We start from the raw sequence: 25894 nt of genomic DNA on the forward strand, positions 1-25894 counted from the left end.
AAAATAAATTTCCGAAAGTTTTTTAAAATTAGTAAATCATAAACCTATTTTTGTGAACTGTAAGTTCATCTCAGTAAGAAATGGATTGAACTCCTTCATACGAATGCAACATAAGTTAATCTCATTGGCGGCTTTATCAAATAACTATTTGTTATACGTCTTCAACGCCACAAGATTTCAAATTTTTTAAAAATTTTTTTGGACATTTCGTTTTATTGGTTCATTTTGAAATCTTATCACGTCATCCTAATACTGATGGCTACATCTTCCTTTAGTGAAGACGTCCAAAGGATCATAGATAAAACTTTCTGAGAAAAAAATATGGTTTGAATGGCTTCAACACCTTCTTCTCCCATTTTTCTAAAGAAATTTTGATTTTTGCCTGTATTTGTTGTTTTTTTTTCATAGTCATAAGATATATTGTGATGTCTTATTGATTACTTAGACATCATAAAAATCCTTGTATTCACATCGTGGCATAGCTGAGCGTATTCATTGAATTCCTATGAAAGCTTTTGAGTTTAATGGCTGTTAAGACTTTAAAATATTTTTTTTTAACATAAATCAATCTTAGGCTTATTTTCGTGGATTGTAAGTCAGTCTCGGTAATGAGAGAACCTTTTTTTTTCTACATCAGCAACAATTTATCTAGTTAGCGGTTTTGTCTTCTAACTATTGGTTTTTTTTACTTCGGTGCACGAGTTTTCATAATTTTTATAATTTTTGGATTTTTTTGTAGTAATTTTGGTTCCTTTTGAAATCGCATTACATTATCCTAATATTGATAGCTCCCATTGGCTTAGTGAAGACGTTCAATGGATCGTTGAAAAAGTTTTCAGAGAAAAAAGCTTATGGTTTAAATAGCTTCGACACTTTCTTCTCTCAATTTTCTACCGAACTTTTGGATTTTGCCTGTTTTTGTTGTTGTTTTCATAGTCAATGACTTGTTGTAATGTCTTATTGATAAATTTTGAATGACAAACATCCTAGTCGTCACATCATCTAGGCATAATTTAGCGTATTAAATGCCTTCCGTTGAAAACTGTAGAATTTTTTGACTTTGATACTATGGGTTTTCTCAAAAATTTCGTGGTTTTGATGTATTTTTCTTTGCCATACGACTTATTGTGATGAGTTATTGATGTTACATGAACGAAACCTATGATTGATATTTCATCGAGGCAGAATTTAGTGTGTTTAATTAACTTAAAATGTAGCATTTTTTAAAAATTCAAACATCTATTTTTGTTATCTCTTCATTTGGTTGACAATTAAGTCAAAAATGTAGATGAGCTCGGGTCGGAACATCATGTGCGAACGCACATTAACGAGCCGCCTTGTTTTAAAATAGAGTGAGAAAACTGTGTTCGAACAGAAATTCGCTATCTCGACTGTGGCTTTTTGTTCACATAGGTCAATTTGATTGGTTCTTCTTTTTTACTGTTGTTTCAATTTTGTATCTGTTTTTACATGGTTTTTCATTAAATGTTTAGTGAACTTAGGGCCTAGTCAACGAAAGTTTGTCTAATTGTAGTTCAGGACTTGTACCACTAAAATTGGTTTTGCTTAACCTAATTTTGCCTTTTTTCAACATTTTGAATTTTCAAAGCTATTTTTTATTTCGACTTTTCCAAGCTATTTTCACCATTTTTCACTTATTCTGCTCAATCTGAAATCGACAGAGTCAACGTCGATGAACTAAATCAGAATTTGAAACAAGATAAAACCAACAAACCCAATTTTTGATACCCTTAAAAACAATAATTTATTTATACTCAATTAACATTTTTAATGCTAATTGATGTTGTTAATAAGCCTTCTATCCTCCCATTAACAACCAGGAGTAGGTATTTTACAAAACATTTTCTTAATTTTTCATTTAATTTGCATTTTGCAAGAAAACAATTTATTTTTGTTTTCTGTGTTTTTCTGTTCAATTCCATTTGTGGTCATGAGATTCATTACCGGCTATATTCCGGTAATCTGCCGGGTGTGCTAACAGTTTTAAATGGCTTTCCCTATATACCAAATGACGGCTTAAATCAGCTCAAAATGATTTTGGTGTGATCTTTATTCGCTGCAAGACTGCACACAAAGTGTTGTATTGCTGAAAAAGCGCAAGCAATTCAAATTCTGATTGGAGTTTATCTTCAGTATTTTCCAGTGTCGGTTACTCAGATAGAATTACATAAAGCTACCTTGCGCGTACAATACTTAGAGTAGAAGTACTACGCGCTGATGACCAAATACTTACTCTACAATCACACATGAGACAAATTTGTGGATACTGACTGAGTATAATCGTAAAATTCACTCACATGTATTAGATGCTCAAACAAATGTCGTTGGAGAAATTTTCACTGCTGAAAAAAATATATAAAACATATAACAAACACCAGAACTACTAGTTTTTAATTTAGATTTAACATTACTTGGCCAATGTCCCAAAAATTGAGAAAAACAAACTCGCTGTTGTAGGTTTTCCACGACCCATGCTTTAAGATTAGAGTTTCAAACGTGTGTGGAAAAGAGGAACACTAGGCTAACTTAGCTCATATTTCCTTCAAAATTGGTTATATGTGCCCCCACTTTTCATAAAGCGTTGTCATTAAAACCTCGGACAATTTTTCTTTTCTACGCCATAAGCCACTAGTTACTCATAACACTATAGGTAACTCATTTCCACGTCACTATTTTACCCTGTTAGAGCATCTAATTACCAACAAGAAAAACCTAATTGATTAATTTCTAAAATTTCCTGTCGATACTATTGGTGGATTAAGAGGACAATAAGCGCATTCACAATAAACAAAGTTACCAATAACAATGTTCACAAAAACAACTGAGACCTCGAATTTGGTCTCAATTATCCAGGAACAAAAATCGGGAAATGAAGCTCTAGGCTAATTAAACCAAATTGGAGGTTAATTACCCGTGAATACTCGTGACCAAATGTGAGCCCATTTCACGATACAATAACTTATTTACACCTTTTACGTAACTTAAATCCATCGTCGAAAAAAGTATGATTCGTGAAATGTGGGGACACGTTTTGTTCCTCAAAACGTGTCCTCACTCAATTCCACAAAACTCCAAATTTAACGAGGTTTGCTTTTCAGAAATTGGCCACGTAATGAAATGTGATTGACGAAGGCGTTCCGTTCCCACTTCGCTCAGAGCTGAAAAACAGTCATAGAACTTTACTGCCATTCAACGATTTTCAGTATTGGCAGAACGAACGCTAACGGAACCAGTTCCAAAATTTTATGGTTTCAGCTGCATAACTCAATTTTAAACCAAAAAGACGGATTATGCGTTGCTTAGAATTTTCTAACAATACTCTCAACTTTTCGTTCTCAGCTATAAGTTTTTTCGGACTATTCTAAGGTAACTAAAATCATTATCCTTAAAAATCAAGACTGCTTAAATTGCAACGGAAAGATTCTTACCTATTTATTGTTACCTCTTAAAAACAAAGCGGTTAATAATGAAAATTTACATGCTCAACATGAAACATTCCAAAAACTGATGACCTGGTTATATTCATCAAATATCCCTAAAACAAGATAAGCGTTAATGCAACAAAATTGTTGGTTTCATAAAAGCAACAAGTTTAATATTTTATGTGTAATTCTAGTGGAATTGAAACAAATAGTTACTTAGAGGCAAAAAAAAATTAGAGGAAACTAAAAATTGAACAAGCTTGGGGCGTATATAGCTCATTGGTTGCAGTCTAACAAGCATTTTTTAAAATGTACAACTAACCAGTCTAAGCGAACACAGATCAAAATTTGCAAAACATCCTGAACTGTTGATATCACTCAAATAGCAGGTACACATTCTACAGAATTCCAATACTGTATAGAACTCCGGAGGTCCTTTATAAATTACGCAGAGAAAGCCAATAATGGGCGCAAATAAACCTTTGGATTATTTTTCATTTAAGTCATCCAATGGAAGAAAAGCCAATCTCCGCGATTTGTATTTCAAAATGTTAGTTCACTTATTCATTCGAGATTTTTAAATGTTTTGTTGGGTGCTATTGCTTATATCTAATAACGTTCCGCATTGGCTGGCATTAACTTATTTTTTTTAAGAAAAAACTGCGTAACCACTTCATAATTCTGTAGTCCTTTGAAACTATTGCCCTGTCTCTTGGCTGCTTGTGATACTTTCAATGATGCTTCCAGTCAGTGACAACTTTTCACTCACACTTAAGGTTCATCCATAATCACGGGATAGACTGGTTGATAAATGGTCGTTGAGATGCGTCCCAGTTTAGTGGGCGCATCTTGATTGTACTCTCAAAACACACGTGGTGCCATATTTTCATATATTGATTTACTGAATAATGGGGGGGGGGGGGCAAACGGAAGATTCCGAAGTCGTTTTTTTTCATAGAAATACTTTTTTCTGAAAAAAAAGTTTTATGCGATATATAATTTAATTGTACTGATATTACTGCAAATCTAACTACTGTCGAATAATCAGATATAACATACAATGCTCAAACAAAAAAGCAGACAGATCCTTGCACCTTTTGAAGACAGATAGGTCAGGTCAACAAAGTTTGAAGTTAAACCCTTTCTGCCCTCACAAAAAGCGGGCACATTGATGATCAACCTGTCACATTTCGGGGAATTTTCCATTTTAACAAGTATTGTGCACAGCAGCCAATCAGGCTTAACTTGAAACAATTTTGTTGACATGATTTTGAGCTCCACAGTTATAAGGCAGTTATAGATTTTTTTTCAGATCGGTTCACTAATCGTTAAATCATCCCTTCTTCAATTTGTTTTAAATACCCCTTGAAGAATAAGACGCAATTATACTAATGGCTTTCAATGCTTTTAATAGGCTACTCTTACACCTTACAAGGCATTGAAAGCCATTCACGCAAAAGTTCATTTCTAATAGATTATGACAAATTTTGATCAGAGGGGCAAAAACAGATCCGAAATGCTTACCAAAGTCGCTATGTTTGACACATTAGTATTAGCCTCTACAAAAAAAATCAAAAATGCTTGAATTAACGATAGAAACCGATCAAAAAATTCAATTAATCAGAACTGTTCATTTGCGATAACGTTGAGTTGCTTGGAAGAAACATTATCGATTGTTAGCGCTAATTTTTCGATCAGAGGGTGGTCTATTTGAGGTATTGGAAGCTGATAGTGGTTCTGAATTAGCACCATTAGTCGTTATCAGACCTCCTGAAGCTGCACTTTTCACGGAATGGAACTTCTGCTGCAGCCAATTTAGCGTCGATCTATGTTCTCTCGACTCATTTGAGGCAGATAAACTCCAAGAGTTCTCGTTAGATTTCGATACAGCATTTTGATACCTGTGAACAGTAGTTAAGTAAACAATACATATTTAAACATGTTTGTTACTATAATTTTTGAATTAAAGGGGCTCATTAAAGAGAATCCTGATTGAAAATCACCATACACTATATTTTGATTGCTATTTATCATATCTACCCTGATTATAATTCTGATGCCTTAATTTCTCCATCTTTCGCATCTGATGCTTTATATTTTTGACTATGTCAGGATTTATATAGGAGTTGATTTGCTGCCCCCCCCCCCCCCCAGTTGACCGACTACCCTTTTAGGGGAGGGGCTTTATTTTAATTGACCTTTTTTTAATTAAAGAGACACTTTCAGTCACACCCACAGCTACATCGCATAATTTACAACAACTAAAACTACTCGCGTTGCTAGCATTAGGCTCACTAATTTGGAAGCTCTACGAGTTAAACTTGGCGGGCGCTCTATTCCATCCAACCTCACACCGGTCGGGCCAATAACTCCTAAAATAGAATTGACGAAATTTGATAAAGTCTAGCACTTTGACTCAATGAAAAACGGATGGTAATACAGCTTATTCGACCACTAAAACAATTTTGAAAAAAAAAACATTGCTGGCAGATTGCCGGAAAACAACCTCAACCAATCCCTCGAAGTTCATAGTGATAGAAAAAGAAACGTAACGGATAAAAATTGGCCGCCTTTTTAGGTGAAAAATATATTTGGAGCAGTTTTCAATTGCACAATTAAAGAGTTCGACATTTAAACAGTAGCCTTTTTAGGCTTAATCCGAATACAAAAACATTTGCACGAACTTTGATTTTAATTTGCACTATGACTTCACGACAAGGCCTTTATTTTATCCCGTTGCGTTTAAAGTCAAGCGGGAAAATCAGTAGTGTAAAACGGAAACCATGAACTAAAGGCAGAAGAGAATTTAAAAACCATAGCCGAATATTTCCACGTCCGAATCGAGATAACAATTTCCTAGCAAACCTACTCAAATATCATTACAACTATTGAATACAAAAATCGAAAGGGAAGAAGAAATAAAAAATGGGAAAAGAAATCTGAAACTTGTAAACTTTTTGAAAAAAATCGGATAACAATTTTTTCCCAAAAAGTAAACAAAATAGCAGTGAAAAGCACGATAAACAAAAATATACGTTCATTAAATATAAACAAAATCTCGCCAAATTTCGACCTAATTTGACCGTTTATCTTAAGCAAATGCATCTTTTATCTGATACGAGTTAAATCAAAAGGCAATCAAAACCTCGAAAAAGACTAACTACAACAAAAGTACCTCCACGTAGACTAAAAACTTGACAAAGAATGCAAGCATCGCCAATAGATTAATACGTGAAAAAGGTTCCTGTTAACCTCTAAATGTCTAATAAATGAATAAAGGTCAAAATTGCTCTCAAACGTACTCTTGCTTGTTATATTGACTGAGAAAAACCACTTGGTCAGATACAATACGAGTTAAAATAAAAATTCCTCGAGTGAACAAAAAATTATTTGGTAAGCAACTTTTTTAAACAAATTTTTTTTTCTCTCTCTCTCTCTCTCTTTCTCGCTCTCTCTGAATCTTTGTTGAATCATGAATGAACAAAACAACTAATTTTTTCTCACTCATTCAATCAGATTACTCACGCACTTTTTCACTCAAAAATAAAAAGTCAAGGATTTAAAAATCAGGCGAGATAACAATCAGAACAAAACTAAGCAATACAACAGACACATGACAATAATAATTGCTTCAAGCTTAGATAGAGAGCAAGCTAAAATTTATTGTGTTTGTCTGTTATCATTCAAAGCTTGATTTTAGCCTCAAAATATCAAACATAGCCGGTAACTCGCCCAAAAAATATCCGCCATTGACGCGCCTGATTGCTTTAAGGGATTGAAATACAAAAAGAAAAAAGATGACAGAACTTGTTTCCAAGTGTCAAAAAGTGGTCTAATTTGTTGTGCAGCTTTAGTTAAATTCTAAAACTAAACTTTATTCTGCATCTAAACTGAAGGTTATTAAGCTTCATACTAATGCCAGCTAGCAATTGCTGTAACAAACACAAACTTATGAAAATAAATTGAGTCAAAGTCAAGAAAAACCATTGGCTGCCCATTGAAGGCGTCAAAACATTGCAACTACAGACATTTATAACGCATGCGTTAAAAATTAGCAGCATCAAAATGAAAAATAAAACGCCTTAAATTTACTCACTGGTCTGACTCGCATGAAGATTCACTCAAATAAGAGATGAAAATCTAAAAGTGATGAAATATTGAGTGAGAAACAGATTTGAGTGAGAAACAGATTTGAAGTGAGCGTAACGTCTTTCTTTAAAATTTAATTCAAAATTTAACCACATTTGAAACAACTCTTAATTCGATAGATGATGATACCGTTGAACACCTAAACTAAGTGCAAGTAACTAAACGTTCTGACTAAAACCTAAACCATTAAATTGGGTTAAATTATTGCTGATTAAAGAGCCAAGAGGTCGGGTCGTTTGAGAAACTAAGAGACAAGACAGCAAAAAAAAAACAAAAATTACTAACTAAAAAAATGACCAATAAATTTTAAAAAAATACATTAGAAATCTAAAACAAACAGCCAAAAATAACCTAAAACTATTCAATAGATTCAAACATTTCTCCTGCCGTATTCTCATTCAAAAGAACATCTGACCGGTCATTGATCAAACAAGAGACACGAATAAAAGAATATCGACGGCCAAAACTAATATTCTTTAAAAGTCGTAAAAAGCGTTAAATAATAACTAAAACCATTAAATGGTTTCCATTGTTTAATTAGATGGTCGAGGAACCCTGTCAATTATCGAATTCAAGAGGTAACATAGCAAAAAGGACATCAGTAGGTAACAAACACAAACTTATGAAAATAAATTGAGTCAAAGTCAAGAAAAACCATTGGCTGCCCATTGAAGGCGTCAAAACATTGCAACTACAGACATTCATAACGCATGCGTTAAAAATTAGCAGCATCAAAATGAAAAAACATAGCTGGCAGATTGCCAGAAAATAGCCGCAATAGATTCGTAGATCGGCAGTCTAAAAAAACAGTAAAAAAGACAGACCAAAAAAATTCGTCTTTTCATTGAAGGCTGATCTGTTATATTTTGATTAAAAATCTGTATAAGTTATTGCTGCCTCTATTAGCTGATCTCAAATAACCTTCATTTAGAGTGATACACACCCATTTGACCTTATCTCTTTGAATTAAAGTAAATAAAAGTCAATTTCAAAGTGAGGAAGTCATTTTTGAGAGTGAGGTAAGTCAAGTGTGACCAAAAATTTAATCACGCGCATGAACAAAAAAACTCGCTCCACTAAGAGCGAAAAATGACGTCACACATGCAATTCAGTTGAAATTGCATGAACGAATGAACAAAAAATGGCTGTGACGTCATATGGTCGTAACAAAAATCATGACGAAATAAAAAAAAACCAAGAGAAGGCCAATAATAGCCTCAGCTATCGCTGTGCGGCTATTAATAAAACGCCTTAAATTTACTCACTTTTCCTTCTTTTTACTATTACGGCATGACTAAAAGGGGGAGTGACTAAGTTCACAAAGGGGGCTTCAAATGACGTCATTCGAGATTATTATACGCCACTATAACCACTGAAGATGTTTTAAGTAGAAAAGTAAACTGCCGCCACCTGAGTTCAGCTACTGATCACTCAAACACCAATATCACGCAAAACGAAGAATTCGGGCGCGTAGAAGTCACTCGAAAAGTTAAAACCAAAAAAAAATGCATCAAAAAGATCAACACGTTTGCAATACTTGCTTCAAACTTCGTTCAAGAGCAATTAATAACAAAATTTGCATTAACAAATATTACAGGAAGTCAACAGAAAGGGAAAGAACGCAAAAAATCTTTTTAAAAAATAGTAAAAAACAGTCAAGAATTTAAACCAGATTGTACCCGGAAGCATCAAAAAGAATTATACTGGTCACTCAGTTCCACTTGGATAGAGAAAATTCACAATATTGGCCTAAAAATGATTGAAACCTTTTGATTACCAAAAAATTATTTGCGCACCCTCTTTTATGGCTCTCTCAAAAAGGCTGCGTAAACAGAAAACCACTTTTCTCTCTGCTCTTTCATTTTGCTCATAAAAAAACTTTAGTGTTCACGTGTGACAATTCCAATTTTCAAATACACTCAAGATAACGGGTCAAAAAAGACAGTCCACTAATACTAGTCTTCGAATCCTAAAAAGACATCGCCCCGATACAATTCAAATTCTTTGAACAATAAAACGAAGGCCAATAATTCCCCTCAGCTATTAAACAGAACCATATTCTCTCCGTTTTCTTATGCTGACCATTAAGTTATGCTGCTGCTGTCTAAATCATTTCGAAAAGAGCTTTATTTTCTAACCTCTCATGAAGTACACTAGCATGTTTTAACGTGGCATCAATGGAATGTTGGTAGTGCTGAACAGTGTGCATAGTTTGGTTAAAGTTCGCTTCCAGGATTGTTTTCTTTTCCAATGACAGCATGGCCACTGCTACTATTATGGCGTAATAAAAGCGGTCCTTGTCTGAAAATAAAGTATCCCAAAGCTGTTCAATGTCTGGCAAGTTGAACTCTTGTGCGAAAAGCAAACTGAGCCATCTGAAAGCGTAAAACTGGGGGTGAATTTGCTGGTGGTTGAGGGATATGTACAAGTCCCATTCTAAAGTTTTCAGGGCCTGGTTTAATTGGGAAAACTTTCCTTGAATTCCGTCTTGTGAGTTATCCATGCTTTTAGTGTAGATGTCTCTATTCTCAGCCATGAGGTTGACGAAACAGAAAAAGGAATCGGCTTCGGCGAATCGTTTTGTTTCTTCACACTTTGAGGAAGCAAAGACGTGATAGATTGGTCCTAGAAGTTCGTTCATGCCCTGAACATAGCCCGTTGCTTTGTTCAGTTTTGCATAGATGAACAGAATGCGTTCCACAACCTCCCAGTGAACTTCGGCGTCTTCGCCCAACGAGTAACTTTCAACTAATCGCTCTGGACTGTCGTGTGTTGAGATACCATTTCTGAAACAGAACTCTTTGCTGATGAAATTATTTCAATCAAGAGGCTACTCACCTCGCCCGTGTTTAACGGCAGTTTAACTCTCTTTTAGCTCTATAATGGTATATAGTAAAGTTGTATTGAAGAGCCCCCTAATAAACATATAATTGCCACTACAAAACATTCATCAACTTTATTATACAAGCAATATTTCTTTTTCTTCTCCATATTTTTCTCATCTTTCATGATAGCGATGCAGTGACTTGAACAACCTAACCGGTATAATACAGCGCGGAAGGTGAAAATGCTCAAGATATACAGCTAGAATTAACAACTCCAAAATTAAATCACCTTTTTTGTTTCGTTATGTGATAGATAAACTAACCGTGCAGAGCCTTTAATTTCTTGGAAGACACCCCACTCAACCCTTTTCCTCAGCGTCATATAAGAAGCACCCCATCCCACCTCGCTGACAGGTTCGTCCCCTCCTCCCGAGCCGTCCGTACAATATTTGGAAGCAGGGTACTTGGTGGGTTTCTGGAAGAAGGAGTAGTCCGGGAAGAGTCGTCTGCAGTCCTTGTCTATCTGCTGGAGCAGTTCGGTGTTGTCTGTGAAATATTGCTGCCATTCTGAGTTGGAGTCTACACTCAAGGGGTGATCAGAGGTACAATCAGCTATCGAAGTTTGGTTGCATTCACCTTCAGCTTCTGGTCCACAAGCTAGATACAAATTCCACGATGAGAAGTTTTCTGCAAAATTCTCCATTCTTTATTTTTTGTGTCAAAAAATCTACAATAAATCTACAATTTATAAAAAGTAAAATCCAAAAAAAACAGCTTGAACAAGCAGGCCACACGTAATCAAAACATTCGCTCGCTTTATGAAAATTATTTCACACCAAAAAACTGGCGCCGCTTCAAAGGTTTGAACAAAAAATACTATTTCTTCTAATTTGTTCAATGAAACAATTTTATCAAACTTTACTTACTTCCGGTTTTTTGCTAGCTCACTTATCAAAAACAAAAAAAACAACGCCTCTTCGAGAAGTAAAAAGACAGTAGCCCAGTGCAATTCAATTCTTTGAACTAAAGAGGGAAGGTGAATAACAGATCGCATTCAGAAACAGAAGAGAATTTTGTCAGAGTTCATTAATGCCATAGAAATAATGACACGAGAAAGTTAAACAATTGAATCATAAATAACACTGCATTCTGAGATACCACCACTGAAAAATGTTGAGCAGTATCGGGATATGAAAAAATTGACAACATTAATAATCTTATTAAATTGCACTATTCCGATAAACCCTCCCTCATGATATCATTTCTTAATGCTAATATTAAAAATGTGAACAAAACCTTAAGCAAAGATAACGATAGTGATACCAATGTATACAATATACAATTTTTCTGTATTTTGATATTGTGCATTTAAACTACCAGCACGGTGTGCATCTTCTCAAAAACTGCTGGCTTTCACATCTTCTATTAACATCAAATGGTAGCATTAGTACCAAGGGACTCTACCAAAAACAATAGCTTAATTAATAAAGCTCCTTCATACAATTACAGTTCCAGCTTTTGAAAAAACCATATAACAACCCCCAAACAGACCAATTATGACCTCCAATAATAATTATCAACAATGAATCAAAGATACACTGCACTATGCCATAAGGGTGCTTCAAACTATTATGCCCAATCCTATCAAAATAAAAACATATTATTGTAATACTGATGATTTTGATAAATGTTGTTACAATTATTTATAAATGACATCGAATATTTTCTGTTCGTCAACCCAACAACCAAAAAGCTTTTATTCAGTTATGCTACTGTTGTCCCCAAGAATTCCCGCGTCAACAGTGGTAATGTCACTGCCTAAAACACAAAAAAAGAACATTTATCAAAGGCTTTGGTAACACTTTAATGAACCTTCAACAAACAAGGTTACTAATTTTAGGTCGTGTTTTTTTTTTCTTAATCTAAATCATACTTTCATTAGCTTAACACTGCTTCTAAAAGCAAGTTACAAAGAAATAAATCCAGGACCTGTTCTTCTAACATACATGAGTCTATCAGAGTAACTCAAAGAGAGTCCGAATTGGAAATTTATCATCTAAAAGCACAAAGCACTCCCAGCAAGAAGGAACAACTACACACGCTAGTACACGATCTGGGACCAAACTGCATTTTTTGTTTCACAGAAACATGGCTCTATGAATATGATGATGAAAAACTTTTCAATCCTGACAAAGAACGATACTGTTGTTTTAGAGCTGGCCGTATTTCTTCGGTTGGAATAAAAACAAAAGGTCGCGGAGTTATGATACTTGAACCAAAGATTTTTTCAAAAATTCGCGAAGATTTAAATCTTTTCAGGGATAAAATCGAGTATATGATTGAAGTTACCAATTTGCGCTTCTGCATTATTGAATGTTACCTATAATCCCAATAAACAAAACAGCAAGGCATTTTTTGCACCAACTAGCAAATAACATTGATAATGCAATTAAGAAAAACGGAAAAATAATACTTCTGGATGCTTATAACATTAAGTATTTAGATTAGTTGGAAAGATCTAAGCTCGAAACAGTAATACTTCCGAATGACTTGCATGTCCAGAACAAAACCAATCCTACTCGTTCAAACCGGCCGAACAATACCGAAAGCCTTATTGATTACATTATCACTGACTGCTCACTTATAAACGACACTGAAATTTGTGATAGCATTGTAAAAAGAGATCGTTTTGCTACATTAAGTATGTCGCTACTTTAAGAACTTTATGAAAGTTCCAAGGCCCCTAATTTCCACTACAATGTGCAGCGCGTGCAATTCTGAACCCAAAAACTTTAGATTTCACTTTGCAACGGAAAAAGAATGTCACGATGCAATTAGGGCACTGGGAAGAAATAATTCAATCAGACCATCACACATTCCAGAATTGGCTATTAAAGTTCATTAAGTGCACCTCATCTTAATTACCTTATCAATTATTGCATCAAATTATCTTGCTTTCCCAATGAACTTAAACAAGCACATGTTGTTCCACTGTACCAGAAAGATGAACCAGAAGTACCTAACAACTATCGCCCAATCTCCATTACCCCGTGCCTTTCTACGATTATTGAAACCATCTTGAGGAATCAAAATTGTCAATACCTTCACGACAAAGAACTAAGTAAAAATCAATATGGCTTTAGAAACAATCAATAATCGATTCCCTATTATTTTGAAAAGAATTCATCAAAAACAAAACTGATATAAGCAATTTTGTCACAACCGCTTTCCTTGACCTATCAAAAGATTTTGATTCGATCAATTACGAAATTTTGGATATTAATTTGGACAATAAGGTTTTGATGAATGCTCAAGAAATCTTATAACAAATTGCCTTACAAACCGTAGCCAATCTGTTATCCTACAAGACAGCATATCAGACGAAAAAACTCTTCAAAGAGTTGTACCACGTGGAAGTATTGGGCCCGCTTTTATTTAATCTGTATATTAATGATATGGCCACACGAGTTGACAATGAAACAACCTATACAATATGCTGACGATACTGTTATTTTAACTTTTGATACCTACATTGACAAAAGCAAGGCCAAGTTAGAAAAAAATGTCAACAAACTAATTTAATATTGTCATGAACACCAACTCACAGTTAATACCTCAAAAACTGAATTCTTGATATTTGGTAAGAACAAAAGGAAAGAGTTTAATGAAGAGATAATTATCAATTCAATTCCAATAGACCAAAGTAAAATTTATAGGCGCTCATATAGTCAGCAAATTAACATTTCAAATGGAAGTAAAACATATCCTACGAAAAACGGCCAAAGGAATAAAAACAATTTACGCTATTAGAAAATCTACCCGCACAATAACTTTTGAGAGTCGTCTTAAATGCACTGGTATTAGGTCATTTGCACTACTCAGCAGTTGTACTTCACGCAATTGAGCAGAAACTAATAGTATCCTTGGAAAAATAGCTAAACTGGGCCTGAAGGGCAACATATTGTAGATAAATTTGAATCTGTTCAAGATATTAAACGCAGTCGGAACCCTACTACCCGTTAAACTCTTTATGCGAAGCAAAAGATTACAATTTCTTCGAAAATAAAAAAAACAGTTACGACCTGCTTTTACGACACCGACTGTATCTACTTTAGTCACTTGCAGTCTTCATGAGTCCAACAGGACAAAAAATTGCTCTGGAACCTGGAATTTGTTTCTAACAAAATGCAGATCTCACTTGTGAGATTGGCAATAGTAGATTAGAATGAACTAGCCAGTGAAACTAAAATCAAACAAGACAAAAAAATGTTCCCGAACTGCTTAGAGTTTTCTTCAGCTCAGTGTTTAACACTTGAACCCTTGTTTGCGGAAGGTTACTTGTTCAATATGGCATGACTTTGAATTTGGAAATATGATCTAGACTAACTGTTGTTGGGTTGACGTATAAAAACGTATATGCGTTTTTTGTTTTTTTTTCATTTAATATGCCACGAAAATTGAATTCACTTAGATTTTCTGTTGTAAAGTTAAAGAAATGAGTAATTTGTTAATAGTTATACTGCCGGACTAAGATCAGTTGTATACTCCTTAAAATGGTTCGGAATTAAGTGTTTTTTTCTGTATAATTGCAATTAAACACCAGTGAAAACCGAATTACATCAGAAGCATATCAGGCTGCATACTTTGTTATAATGGAACAAAAAAGCAAATATCAATGCAATTGCGGTGTCGGGATGTCTTATGAACAAGCAGAAAAATACCTGCAATATTTATAAGACAAGATACTAAATTGATGGGTTTTCTAATGTTTAACGTTTAAAAAAAAACATTTTTGTGGATACGTTTGAGTCTGCTATCATCTACTGCCTGCAAAGCAAAAAAACTGTGAGCAAGATTTTACTCCACAGCATTTTGGGAAGCAAATTATCGCGGCAACACAGAATGCAATATCGCCATATCAATTACCATGTCATTTTACTTGATATTTCAGTTTAAATCGATGTTTCCAATACAACTATTGATTAATGGGTCTGCTGTCCATATTTTCTGATTGATAAAACATGGTGACTGACGGAGAATTTTTCGTGGTTGTTTTTTTTTCGTGGTAGTTCTAATAATGGGGGACAACAAAAATATATAATAATAAACAACTCAAATAATAAATTGGCATCATACTTTGCTACTTAAACTTTAGGTCAAAGATAAGCTTCCCGTTGGTTATTGTCCTGAAAAACCTTGCAAATTTTTGATAAAAAGTTTATTGATAATGGATTTTAAAAAAATTGATATTCATTTCTACAAACTTAAGTTCACTTAGTTAAAATTTTGATTTCAAACTTAGATGAAATTCATTATATTTGAAAATACATCTTTCGCTCTCTCATCGTGAAACAGTTAATCGTATAAAATTTAATTTCAAGGTCAAACATTTTTGCCAACAAGATATGTTCCAATTTTTTTTTTAATGGAGGAATATTTATGCGAGGCTGCCTTTTTTTCTTCTTCAGTCAAATTTTCACTTATTTACGCATCGTAGAAAAAAGGCACCATTTTGTAACCCTCGGGATCTAGTTTTGATTTAATTATATGGCCAAAAAATTCCAAAAAATCAATTATTTTTTCCCTCAAAATATTGTTTAAAAATATTTCTATACATCTCTCTGTTTTCTGCTGGTTACAAACTATTGTAAAAACCATTTTTTTCTCTTCAAAAGATTTTTTCGAATATTAAAAACATCAGGCCATTTCGACCTCAAAACAGCAAAAATCAACTTTGAAAATTTAAAATTAAAAGCAGAAAATATTCTTTGTTTTTGAGTTGTTTTTTTTTTTGAGAAAATTCATCTCAGTTCATCAGAATTTAACATTTGGGTATTTTCAAAACCTTGGACACGAAAAAAAACGGTTTCATGTAACGAAGATCAAATCAACCAATTTTTTAATTTAAAAATCTTTTGTCTTTTTATTTGTATTACTTATAATGTCAGAGCGGATAGTTCAAAATAATCTCCTCTAGTATAATGAAAAACAGTTGAATTTGAGAGTTAATGTTTATGGATTGCCAAGTTGAAAAATTTAATACGCATGATCGTAATTTGAAAAAAATATATAATTTTCAATTCTGTATTTTGAAATTGCTTTTCGAACTGATCTTCTCCACACTTTAATGGTTTCTGCAAAAACAAATTGATTATTGACTTTGAAACTCCTCATATGAAAAGCAAAAGTTTCTTTTAAAAGATGAACATTTTCCTGTGTCTTTAAAAGAAGCTTACTTAAGAGTAGAAAGGTCCAAAAGCAAAATGTACCGATAAAAAATACTTCTCAAAGCTACTTATAAAGAGCCTTTAAGAACAAACTTCAACGTTCCTTAATATGTTAGACATGAGTGAAGCAGAGTACAAAAACTGTAAGAAAGTCTAAAATATAGCCGGCAGATTGCCGGAAAATAGCCGCCGTTGACGCGCTTGACGCACATCGGGATTGAATCAGAAAAAAAGAAGTGATAAATTGACAAAATTTTATATTTTTTTCAGTGTCAAAAAGTGTTCTAAATCGGCGTTCAGTTTCGGTTGGATTCTAAAACTATACTTAATTCAGCTTTTTAACTGAAATCAACAAGTCAAGAATAAAAGCAGCCGGCAAGTTGCCGGAAAAAAGCCACCGTTGACGTGCTTGATGCACATCAGGATTGAAACAGAAAAAGAAACGAAGAGAAATTGAACAAATTTTTTTTCATTGTCAAAAAGTGATCTAATTTGTCGTTCACTTTCAGTTGGATTCTGAAACCAAAATTCTAATATACTAATAAGCTTAATACCAATGTTAGCTAGTCAACACTCTAATAACTTAATTCTCAATGACTTAATGGCCGGGCTTTATCGGTTTATCCCAACTCTTTTGATTTTGCTCTTTTGACCTTAACTGTATTCACCATTTTGCGTAATTTATTAAGTGAATGGATTTAAAAACCATTCAGTTGAAACATTGAGTGAGCTAAGTCAGAAGTCAAACGTGAAAGTTGTGACTTATGCAAAACGAAAAACGTGATCAAAAGGTAGAGCGAATTAAAAAACATAGCAGGACAAGTCGTGACGTACAATTCAAAGAATTTTCATTGACTACACAGAAACTAGACCTAGAAGGGACTATGAATGGATTGGAGAAACCATTTAGAAAAAATCCAATCCAAAAATACGAAAAAAATAAACATCAAAGTGAAATTGCCGCATGTGAACAAAAAAACACTAGCGAGAAAGCGAACTTTTGTTCAAACAACGTTTTTTCAGTCTGCTTTAAAATTAGAGCAAAAAATATTCACTCCGCAAAACCACTCGCTTTTTCGCTCCACTTCCCGTTTCGGCGTGACCAAAATCACTACTCCAGACAGCGCTCCAATACAATTCAAATTCTTTGAATTGTAAAAAAGGAGAGCGCCTAAATAGTCGTTTGAGAAGCTGACGGCGGCTATTAAAAATTAGAATTCCTGAAGTTAGAAAAATTTGCTGAACATTGTGGTTTTAAATATATAAACATACCCGGCAGATTGCCGGAAAATAGCCGCCGTTGATTCCAATAAGCATGATTGGGATTTAAAGAATAGAAGATATCGAAAAAAAAAAAGATTTTTGAACAAAAACATTTTTAAGTCCGATTTATTTTGATGGCATTTCGTATTTGCCATCAGCGCTCCAATACAATTCAAATTCTTTGAATTGTAAAAAAGGAGAGCGCCTAAATAGTCGTTTGAGAAGCTGACAGCGGCTATTAAAAATTAGAATTCCTGAAGTTAGAAAAATTTGCTGAACATTGTGGTTTTAAATATATAAACATACCCGGCAGATTGCCGGAAAATAGCCGCCGTTGATTCCAATAAGCATGATTGGGATTTAAAGAATAGAAGATATCGAAAAAAAGATTTTTGAACAAAAACATTTTTAAGTCCGATTTATTTTGATGGCATTTCGTATTTGAAAATACTTCTGTTTCTTAGAGAGAGGCTACAGGGGCTACTATCAATACCAATAAGCATAAGAGATGGTAACTAAGACTTATCGGAACGACGTTTCAAATAGCGGGCATCTAAAATTGGGCTTTATGGGTTTATCCCGTTTCTATTTCTGACTTCAATTTTTTATTCTGACTCTGTTCATTTTCAATTGCTTTGCTGAGCAACTGCTGTTCAAATTCACTTTTAGCAGAATGAGAGAAGAGAAAAACTAGCCTAGAGAAGTCAAAAAGATTTCACGCAAAATGCTGAAAAGGCGGCAAAAAATGGTAAAGCGAAAAAAAGTTGGACGAAGAAAAAAAACATAGCAGGTCAAGTCCTGACGTACAATTCAAAGAATTTTCATTGACTAAACAAAAAACTAGACCTGGAATGAACTTTGAATGGATTGGAAAAACCATTTAGAAAAAAATCCGATACAAAAAATCGAAAAAACAGTCAAAACCAAAGTAAAATTGCCGCATGTGAACAAAAAACCACTAGCGAGAAAGCGAATTTTTGTTCAAACACCGTTTTCTCACTCTACTTTAAAATTAGAGCAAAAAAATTTCACACCGAAAAACCACTCGCTTTTTCGCCTCATTTCCTGTTTCGGCGTGACCAAAATCACCACTCCAATTTGACTTCAAAAATCATGAAAATGTGTGAACAGATCTTAAAAAAAAGACAGCGCCCCAATACAATTCAAATTCTTTGAATTGTAAAAAATTAGGAGCGCTATAATAGCCGGCTGAGAAGATGAGGGCGGCTATTAAAAAAATAAAAATTCAATGTCATTTTTACGATTAGCTAAACAACTATTTCAAGAAATCCACACCCAGTTTTCTTAAAAAACAACTAAGACATAACCGAACGTTGGCCAACATTGGCTACAAAAGTTAGTGTGTGTGCGCGCCTGCGAATGTCTAAATCGGTGTGCTGACTTGTAAACTAGGTGATGTCTGTAAGAGAGAGAAAACTATTGTGAAAGAAACAGTTCCTTTAAATGTTAGACAAAATTGTCAAGAGAGGCAGAGTGCAAAAACTGACAGAATTCATGAGAAATCGGAAAAAATACATTTGCTACAAATTGTGGCCTTAAATGTGTCCAATGCCAAAAATGTGTTTTCAAATCTTGCTGATAACACGTCTGCGAGATTTTGAAAAAACTTATTAATCGATTAAGCTCAGAAAACTTCAAAAAAGATCAAACACTTCCGAGAAATTGAAAAAGTTCTTTTCAGATTTTAGTGTCAATTTTACGATTACCGATAGAAATTCCTCAAAAACTCCGCGCCCAGTCTTCTAGAAAGGACAACCAGGACATAAATGAACGGTCAGGAATCTTGAGTAAAGATCAGATAAAAAATTTTTTGGTGTCGGGATTTGTTTTTGTGAGTGCGCGCTTTCATTGGTGTACATGTGTCTTTGTAATGCGTGTGGTATGTGTCTGTGAGAGAAGTAGTCTGAGATAGTTAGTTACTTTAATTGTTGGACACAAATAGAGGCAGAGTGCAAAAACTGTCAGAAATCATGACAAATTAGAAAAATTACATGGTTTGTATGGTTTTCCTGTGTCTGTGTGTTTCAAATTGTACTACACTCATATTTCTAGAATTTGTTGAAGAGTTTTGGTTTTTGTCTGCCGAAAACAGCCGTCATTATTTTTGGTTCAACAGTTCAAGTAATTTTCTCCAATGCTTATAAGTTGGCTTTGGATACTCACATCGTTTTCTCTGACAGAATTTAAAAGTTGTTTTTGCAACCTTGAGAGGCATGTTGGAACATTCTGTGCTATGCACAGACTCGCACAAGCCGTCTTGTTTGTAGTGTAGTGTTTTTAGTGGACAAATCAAGGTTAACTCACCTACTTGATTTTGCCGATGCTTTCTGCCCGGTTGCACGATGAATAAATTCATGTAATCTCTGTAAAGTTGTCGTTTTTCTTTCATTACTGTGGGCCAGTCTGCTCTTCTTGCAGGTAGATAGTTTAGCAGAATTTTCCAAACAACATCCCGTTTATAACTGTCGTCCGGAACACCGGTGAAACAAATTTCGCGGATATTTTCAATCTCGACGTACTCTTTATTCAGTTCCTCAAGAAGATATTCCGCTTTTCGCGACAAAGGAGGAGAGGCGCCCATTTGAAGGATAAAAAATTAAGATTCAAAAAAGAAAATCGAGATTCTGATCAAGCCTCATCGGACAATTGTAGTAGGTTCAAAACAAGACACTGCCAATGTTCATGGTATGAATTGATAGTTACGAAATTTGAGTTCAAAGCAAAATCAATTGTTTGCGAAAGTAAACAAAACAATGACCAATAATTTTCTCGAATCAAGTCCGTTTACAAACTGTATCCAAACTTCAATCACTACAATTGATTACATTGTCCAATTGACTAGTTCAATATAACATGTTTGATGCCCAACATTTAACCCTGAAACAAGGCAACACAACTTTAAGGAAAAAACGAAACCTGAAATAACCTTTCACTCAATATAAAAAGCCATCGAATGTCAGTCGTTTTTTTTCCGAATTTCAGGTCATCCTTCTGTAACTGCCTGCTTTTTTACAGTAAAGGTTTTCTTGATCGCCATAAAAAATAAACACCACAATTATAACTGTGACTAATACTATTTGAGTTTTGAGTGAACTAAAAACCAGGAATCAAGGAAGGGTTTCGAATTTAAAAAATAGCAGCCAACAAAATCATTAAAAATTTCGGGTCTTTCCCATTATAGCCCCCCTTATGGTATATTTACTATGATTGTGGGCTATAGGTTACCTGACCACTTAGCTGGGTGGGGGGACTATAATGGGAAAGACCCAAACTTTCAAGAAAAATCGGGAAAGAAAGCTCAAAATGGTTCAAATATGTACACAAAAAAATTATGGATCAATTAATTCATGTTGCTGCAAGACGACTCGAGTAGGCCTGTGCGTGGCAGCCAGGGATTTGGAAAAATTAATTGCAAATAATTGGGTAGACAAAAAGGGGGGGCAATCAATTAATTTAATTGGCAGAACATAAAAATCAATTATTGCAATAATTGCAATTATTGATCAATTAAATTTGAAGTTCTATCAATTATTTTTTTTTTGCAGAATTGAAAACAATTTTGCCTTGATTTACCCAAAAATGTACGCAAATGAATTCTTCGTACGTTTTTTTTGCAACAAGTAAATTAAAATTATAACCATACGGTTAAATATACCAGAAACAAAAAATGTTTCAAATCATTCAAACAATAATAATATTATAAACATCAACAAATTTCTTAAAGAATCAAATTTAAAAATTTCTTTTGATTGTTTTCTTCCTAAAAATAAAAATAACTTTGAAAAGCTCCTACGTTACTATTCAAAGGAATTATTTCATGTTGTCAGAGCAAGAAATCATTCAACGTTTTCTTTAAAACGTTTTCATTTTTTGCCAACCGAAGCCAATGTGGTAACTTATTCCATTTCTTTACGCATTGACGAACAATCGAAGTCATTCAAAAGCTGGTTTCGGCATTTTGTCTAATTTTAAATTGTTTTGTTCGAGTATTTTGATGAAGACTCAGATACCCGTGAAATTTTTCAGAATTTTCTAGCCTAGCGATATCATAACAAAATTCGATTAGCGACATTTATGCTATTATTAGCTCAGCTGGTAGTGTCTTTGTCTGGATTAAAAGATCTCTCGCTTTGTCATACTTTTTGCGTAGAAAGCACACCTTTATACCCCAGTTAATCTGTCAGTTAAGGCGTTTTAGGTTTTTTGCAGATAAATTTAGAAAAAAGATTGCCGAAAATGATAAGTGTGAAAGCACAAGTGATTTTAGAAGAATTCGCGCGTTCAGGGGAACTTGATGTCTTATAAGGTAAATTGATCTTATAGCATGAGCCATCTTTTTCAAGGCTTTATTCAGCTGCTCCTCGAAAATAAGATTCCTGTCAATTTGAATACCAAGATATCTGCAACTTTTTTGTGTTGTGAGAACTTCGTTTTTGTAAAAAATAGATCCGAAATCTGAATTATCGCGCGAGAAAAAGATTAATTCGGTTTTGTTTGTATTCAAAGTTAGTTTGTTCAACTCTACATATTCTTCTGTTTTTTGTAAAATTTCCGTGACTTTTCCATGTAAGCTATCTTTCTGTCCGCAACAGAATACTTGTGTCATCTGCGAATTGGATTACCTTTTCTGTTGTGCTTATATTAGATGAGGAATCGTTCACATATATAAGAAAAATGAGTTGTCCTAAAACAGTTCCTTGTGGCACACCGTGATTCAAAATTTCACAATCAGTAATTTTTTCGCTTCCTGGGAGAAACCATACATTTCAATTTTTTTAAAGAAAATACGAAATGGAATTAAACGCTTTTGCAAGGTCTAGAAAAATAGCAACAGTTTCCTTGCTTTGATCTAAATTAGCCGAAACTGTTTCAACCAGTTCTAGAACTGCATCTGTTGCGGACTTTTTTTTCTGAAATCCGAATTGCTCTTTGTTTATAATTTTAAGCTTATCAATAAACTCCATCATCTGATTCAAAAGGAGGCGCTCAAAAATTTTTGCAAAACTCGGAGTTACAGATATTGGTCGATAATTTGTGCTATCTAATTTGTCACCTTTTTCGAAAATTGGTGTTACATAGGCTAGTTTCATTTTAGTTGTGAAAATTTTCTCCCTAATGCACTCATTTAAGGCGAATTGTAGATGTACGCCTATAGCTAATTTCCAAGACTTTATGAGTGGAATTGAGATTTCACCAGGTCCTGCTGCTTTCTTATCGTCCAGCGATACGTATCTGAATCTTCTGAATTATTCAATTTCTAATCAACGACGAAAACTTTTTAACACCCAAATCTGTCAAATTACATACGATCTGTGCCAGAAGTTTGTGATCTGGGAACTTTTTCTATAGTTGCATATCTGCAACCTGACAAAATGCTGCTTCAGTTTCTGCCAATTATTGGACAATTAATTGTGTCGTTCCAATCAATTATTGCAATTAAAATAGAGTAACCAATCAATTATTGCAATCAATTAATTGCCAATTATTGCACTTACAATTATTTTTTTCCAAATCCCTGGTGGCAGCATGTTCCAACATTCTGAAAAAAGTGGTATCTTCAGAAAGGAGTGAAGGTACAAGAAAGAAAGTGCCAAGTAAATCCTGAGCCTCTCCCCTACCAGTACATTACACGTCACCTAACAAAGCACGTGCCATCAAACTGCAAATCATTACGCAAACCTTTGCGCTGCATCTGGAGGAGCAAATAATATGCACCAAACAATCTGGGGGCAGAAATGAATGAAGAAGTGATTCGCCAAAAAGCATAATCTCCAACTGTTCATTTTTGGTTCCTCAAGCTTTTCCCCGATTATGGATTCGTTTTTAGTTGTTTTTTCCTACACCTTCCGCTTTCTTTTTCTTGTAGCATAAAATCTCTAGTGCTAGAATCTCCACTGTGTATAGGGTATTCCCGCTTTTGGCATTTTTCTGTTTGTGCCCCCCCCCCCCAGCTTAGTGGGTGCCTATTATTTGCAACCCCCCTCGACGCACGTGCCATCTTTTTCATAATGATTTACTATATCCGCTTCCGTGGCATCCCTGAATCCAAGGCCGGAACCGGAAGAGAGCGATATGACGAAGACGTATAAGTGCTCACTTCACGATAACGAACTCTTTCTTCCCAATTATGCAAAATTTCGATCAGAAAGAAAAGCTGATAATAACACATCGAAACACGGAGGTCTTTTGATTGCTATCAAAAAAAACTTTTGTCTCCAGACAAATTCCTCTTTAAGATTTAAAAAAGGATTGTCAATTTAAAACATTCCTACGAACTGAGTTTCGAACTGAGTTCATCGTCAGGTTATAAACAATACAAAATGCTAAAATGAAAAGCGAAAATAAAATGCAAATCACTAAAATTAATCATTCAAGGAAATTTAAAACGAATTTTTACATACCTACAATCGTATCTACAAAACATTTACATCTGAGTAAAAATACATTTTCGACTTTATGTAGCAGATGCATATCGACATGTTTTTTATTAAAAAATCTACATATATTGCTTTAAACTTACTTTGGTTTTGTTCAATAGTAAAGTTTAAATTTTCGTTTCTTAACGTGTCTTTCAAGTTGGATTTTTATCTCCAAATTAAGCTTTCAGTGTCAATTCTCGTGTTCGGTATTCTTCGTGCGTGTTGATGGCTGGTTTCAATGTTCTTATATAGAGCGCCTCTAGTGTCATTAACTTAGATTGGTTGCTGGATTGGTCTAATATCTTCCACTGGAAAGCTGTTTTATCACCGTTGCACTCGATTGCATGTACTCCCATCGGTGAGTCCGTCCTGGCATGCTCTGCAACCCTTGTGGTAATATGTCGGCATGTCTGCCCTACATAGATGGATTTGCATCCATTACAAATGAGTTCAAAAACCACGTGGGATTTGAGATCCTTATCAAAGCTAGACTTGAGGCTAGGTAAACAGCTCTTAAGTTTCCGAGTGGTGAAAATCGTCTGTACAGGATGAATTTTGTTCAATTTCTTTTCAAATTCATTAGAGATGTTGCCTCTGTACTGTAATACAAATTGTTGTTTCTCAGTATTTTCCTTGTTGTTTTACGGCTACACCCGCGTTATATCTATGTCCTTTTCTTTGTTCTTTTATTCGCAGCTGGTTAATTTTATCCTTGACGATATTCCCTACCCAATGCCTAGGATATTGATTACGTACCCAAATTTCTTCATTTTTTGACAATGCTTCATGGAAAGCTTCCCAGCTGCTGGTGGCTCGGAACAAGTGGTGTATTGTACCCTGTATTATGCTTTTCTTATGTTGTAGGGGTGCACAGCTACGATAGTTCAGAATTGTTCCAGTATCTGGTGGTTTTTGATACCATGTGCAAAAAATGTTCCCCTCCGGTTGTACGTTAATTGACATTACCAGAAATGGCAAACTGTTTTCATCATCTGTTGTTTCTAATGTAAATTGGAGATTTGGATGGAGGTTATTGACCGCATCTAACAGCTCTTTTGTGTCACCTCCAACTATTCTCACAATATCGTCGACATACATTAGAAAAACTCTAGTTTCGGACGAATGGTTGATGTCAGTCTGATCATTTTCACGACAGAACGAGCACATCCAGAACTGGTTTTCCATGCTATCATATTCTGTGTTACTGATTTTCTGACATTTTGCGTGAAACCATCTATTACAAACTTCACACTCAACACCCTTGGAACGTGCTGTCACACGGTGTTCGCAATTGCGAGAAGTGCTAGATTGTGTGTTGGTTTTACATTTAGGTGTCTGTAATTTCAGTTGTAGCTCCCACAATTTCATCCAAAAGTTCGAACAAAATCACCGCCAAGGATGCACCCATTGCCAACCCGTCTTTCTGACAGTACCAACTTTCATTGCATTTGAAATGGACGTTGGTGACGGCTAATTCAAGCAGACGTTTCATTGTTGTTCTAGGTATGTCTGGTTTATCGTCTCTAGCATAAAGCGATCGCAGGGCA

At 34.5% G+C, this 25894-nt stretch overlaps 1 protein-coding gene across 1 annotated transcript; it reads right to left on the bottom strand.

Moving 5' to 3' along the window:
- Nucleotides 1-4980: 4980 nt before the first annotated feature.
- On the bottom strand, nt 4981-23444 carry LOC142340692 (TBC1 domain family member 13-like). Its single transcript, XM_075391387.1, has 5 exons — nt 23424-23444; nt 20233-20805; nt 10741-11074; nt 9731-10378; nt 4981-5344 (listed from the first exon to the last, which is right to left on the bottom strand). The coding sequence occupies exons 2-5, from the start codon at nt 20507-20509 to the stop codon at nt 5110-5112; spliced, it is 1494 nt and encodes a 497-aa protein (XP_075247502.1). The 5' UTR covers nt 20510-20805; nt 23424-23444; the 3' UTR covers nt 4981-5109.
- Nucleotides 23445-25894: the final 2450 nt, after the last annotated feature.

Source organism: Convolutriloba macropyga, chromosome 6 (genome assembly GCF_964194025.1).
Source record: "Convolutriloba macropyga chromosome 6, txConMacr16.3, whole genome shotgun sequence".
Lineage (NCBI taxonomy): Eukaryota > Metazoa > Xenacoelomorpha > Acoela > Convolutidae > Convolutriloba > Convolutriloba macropyga.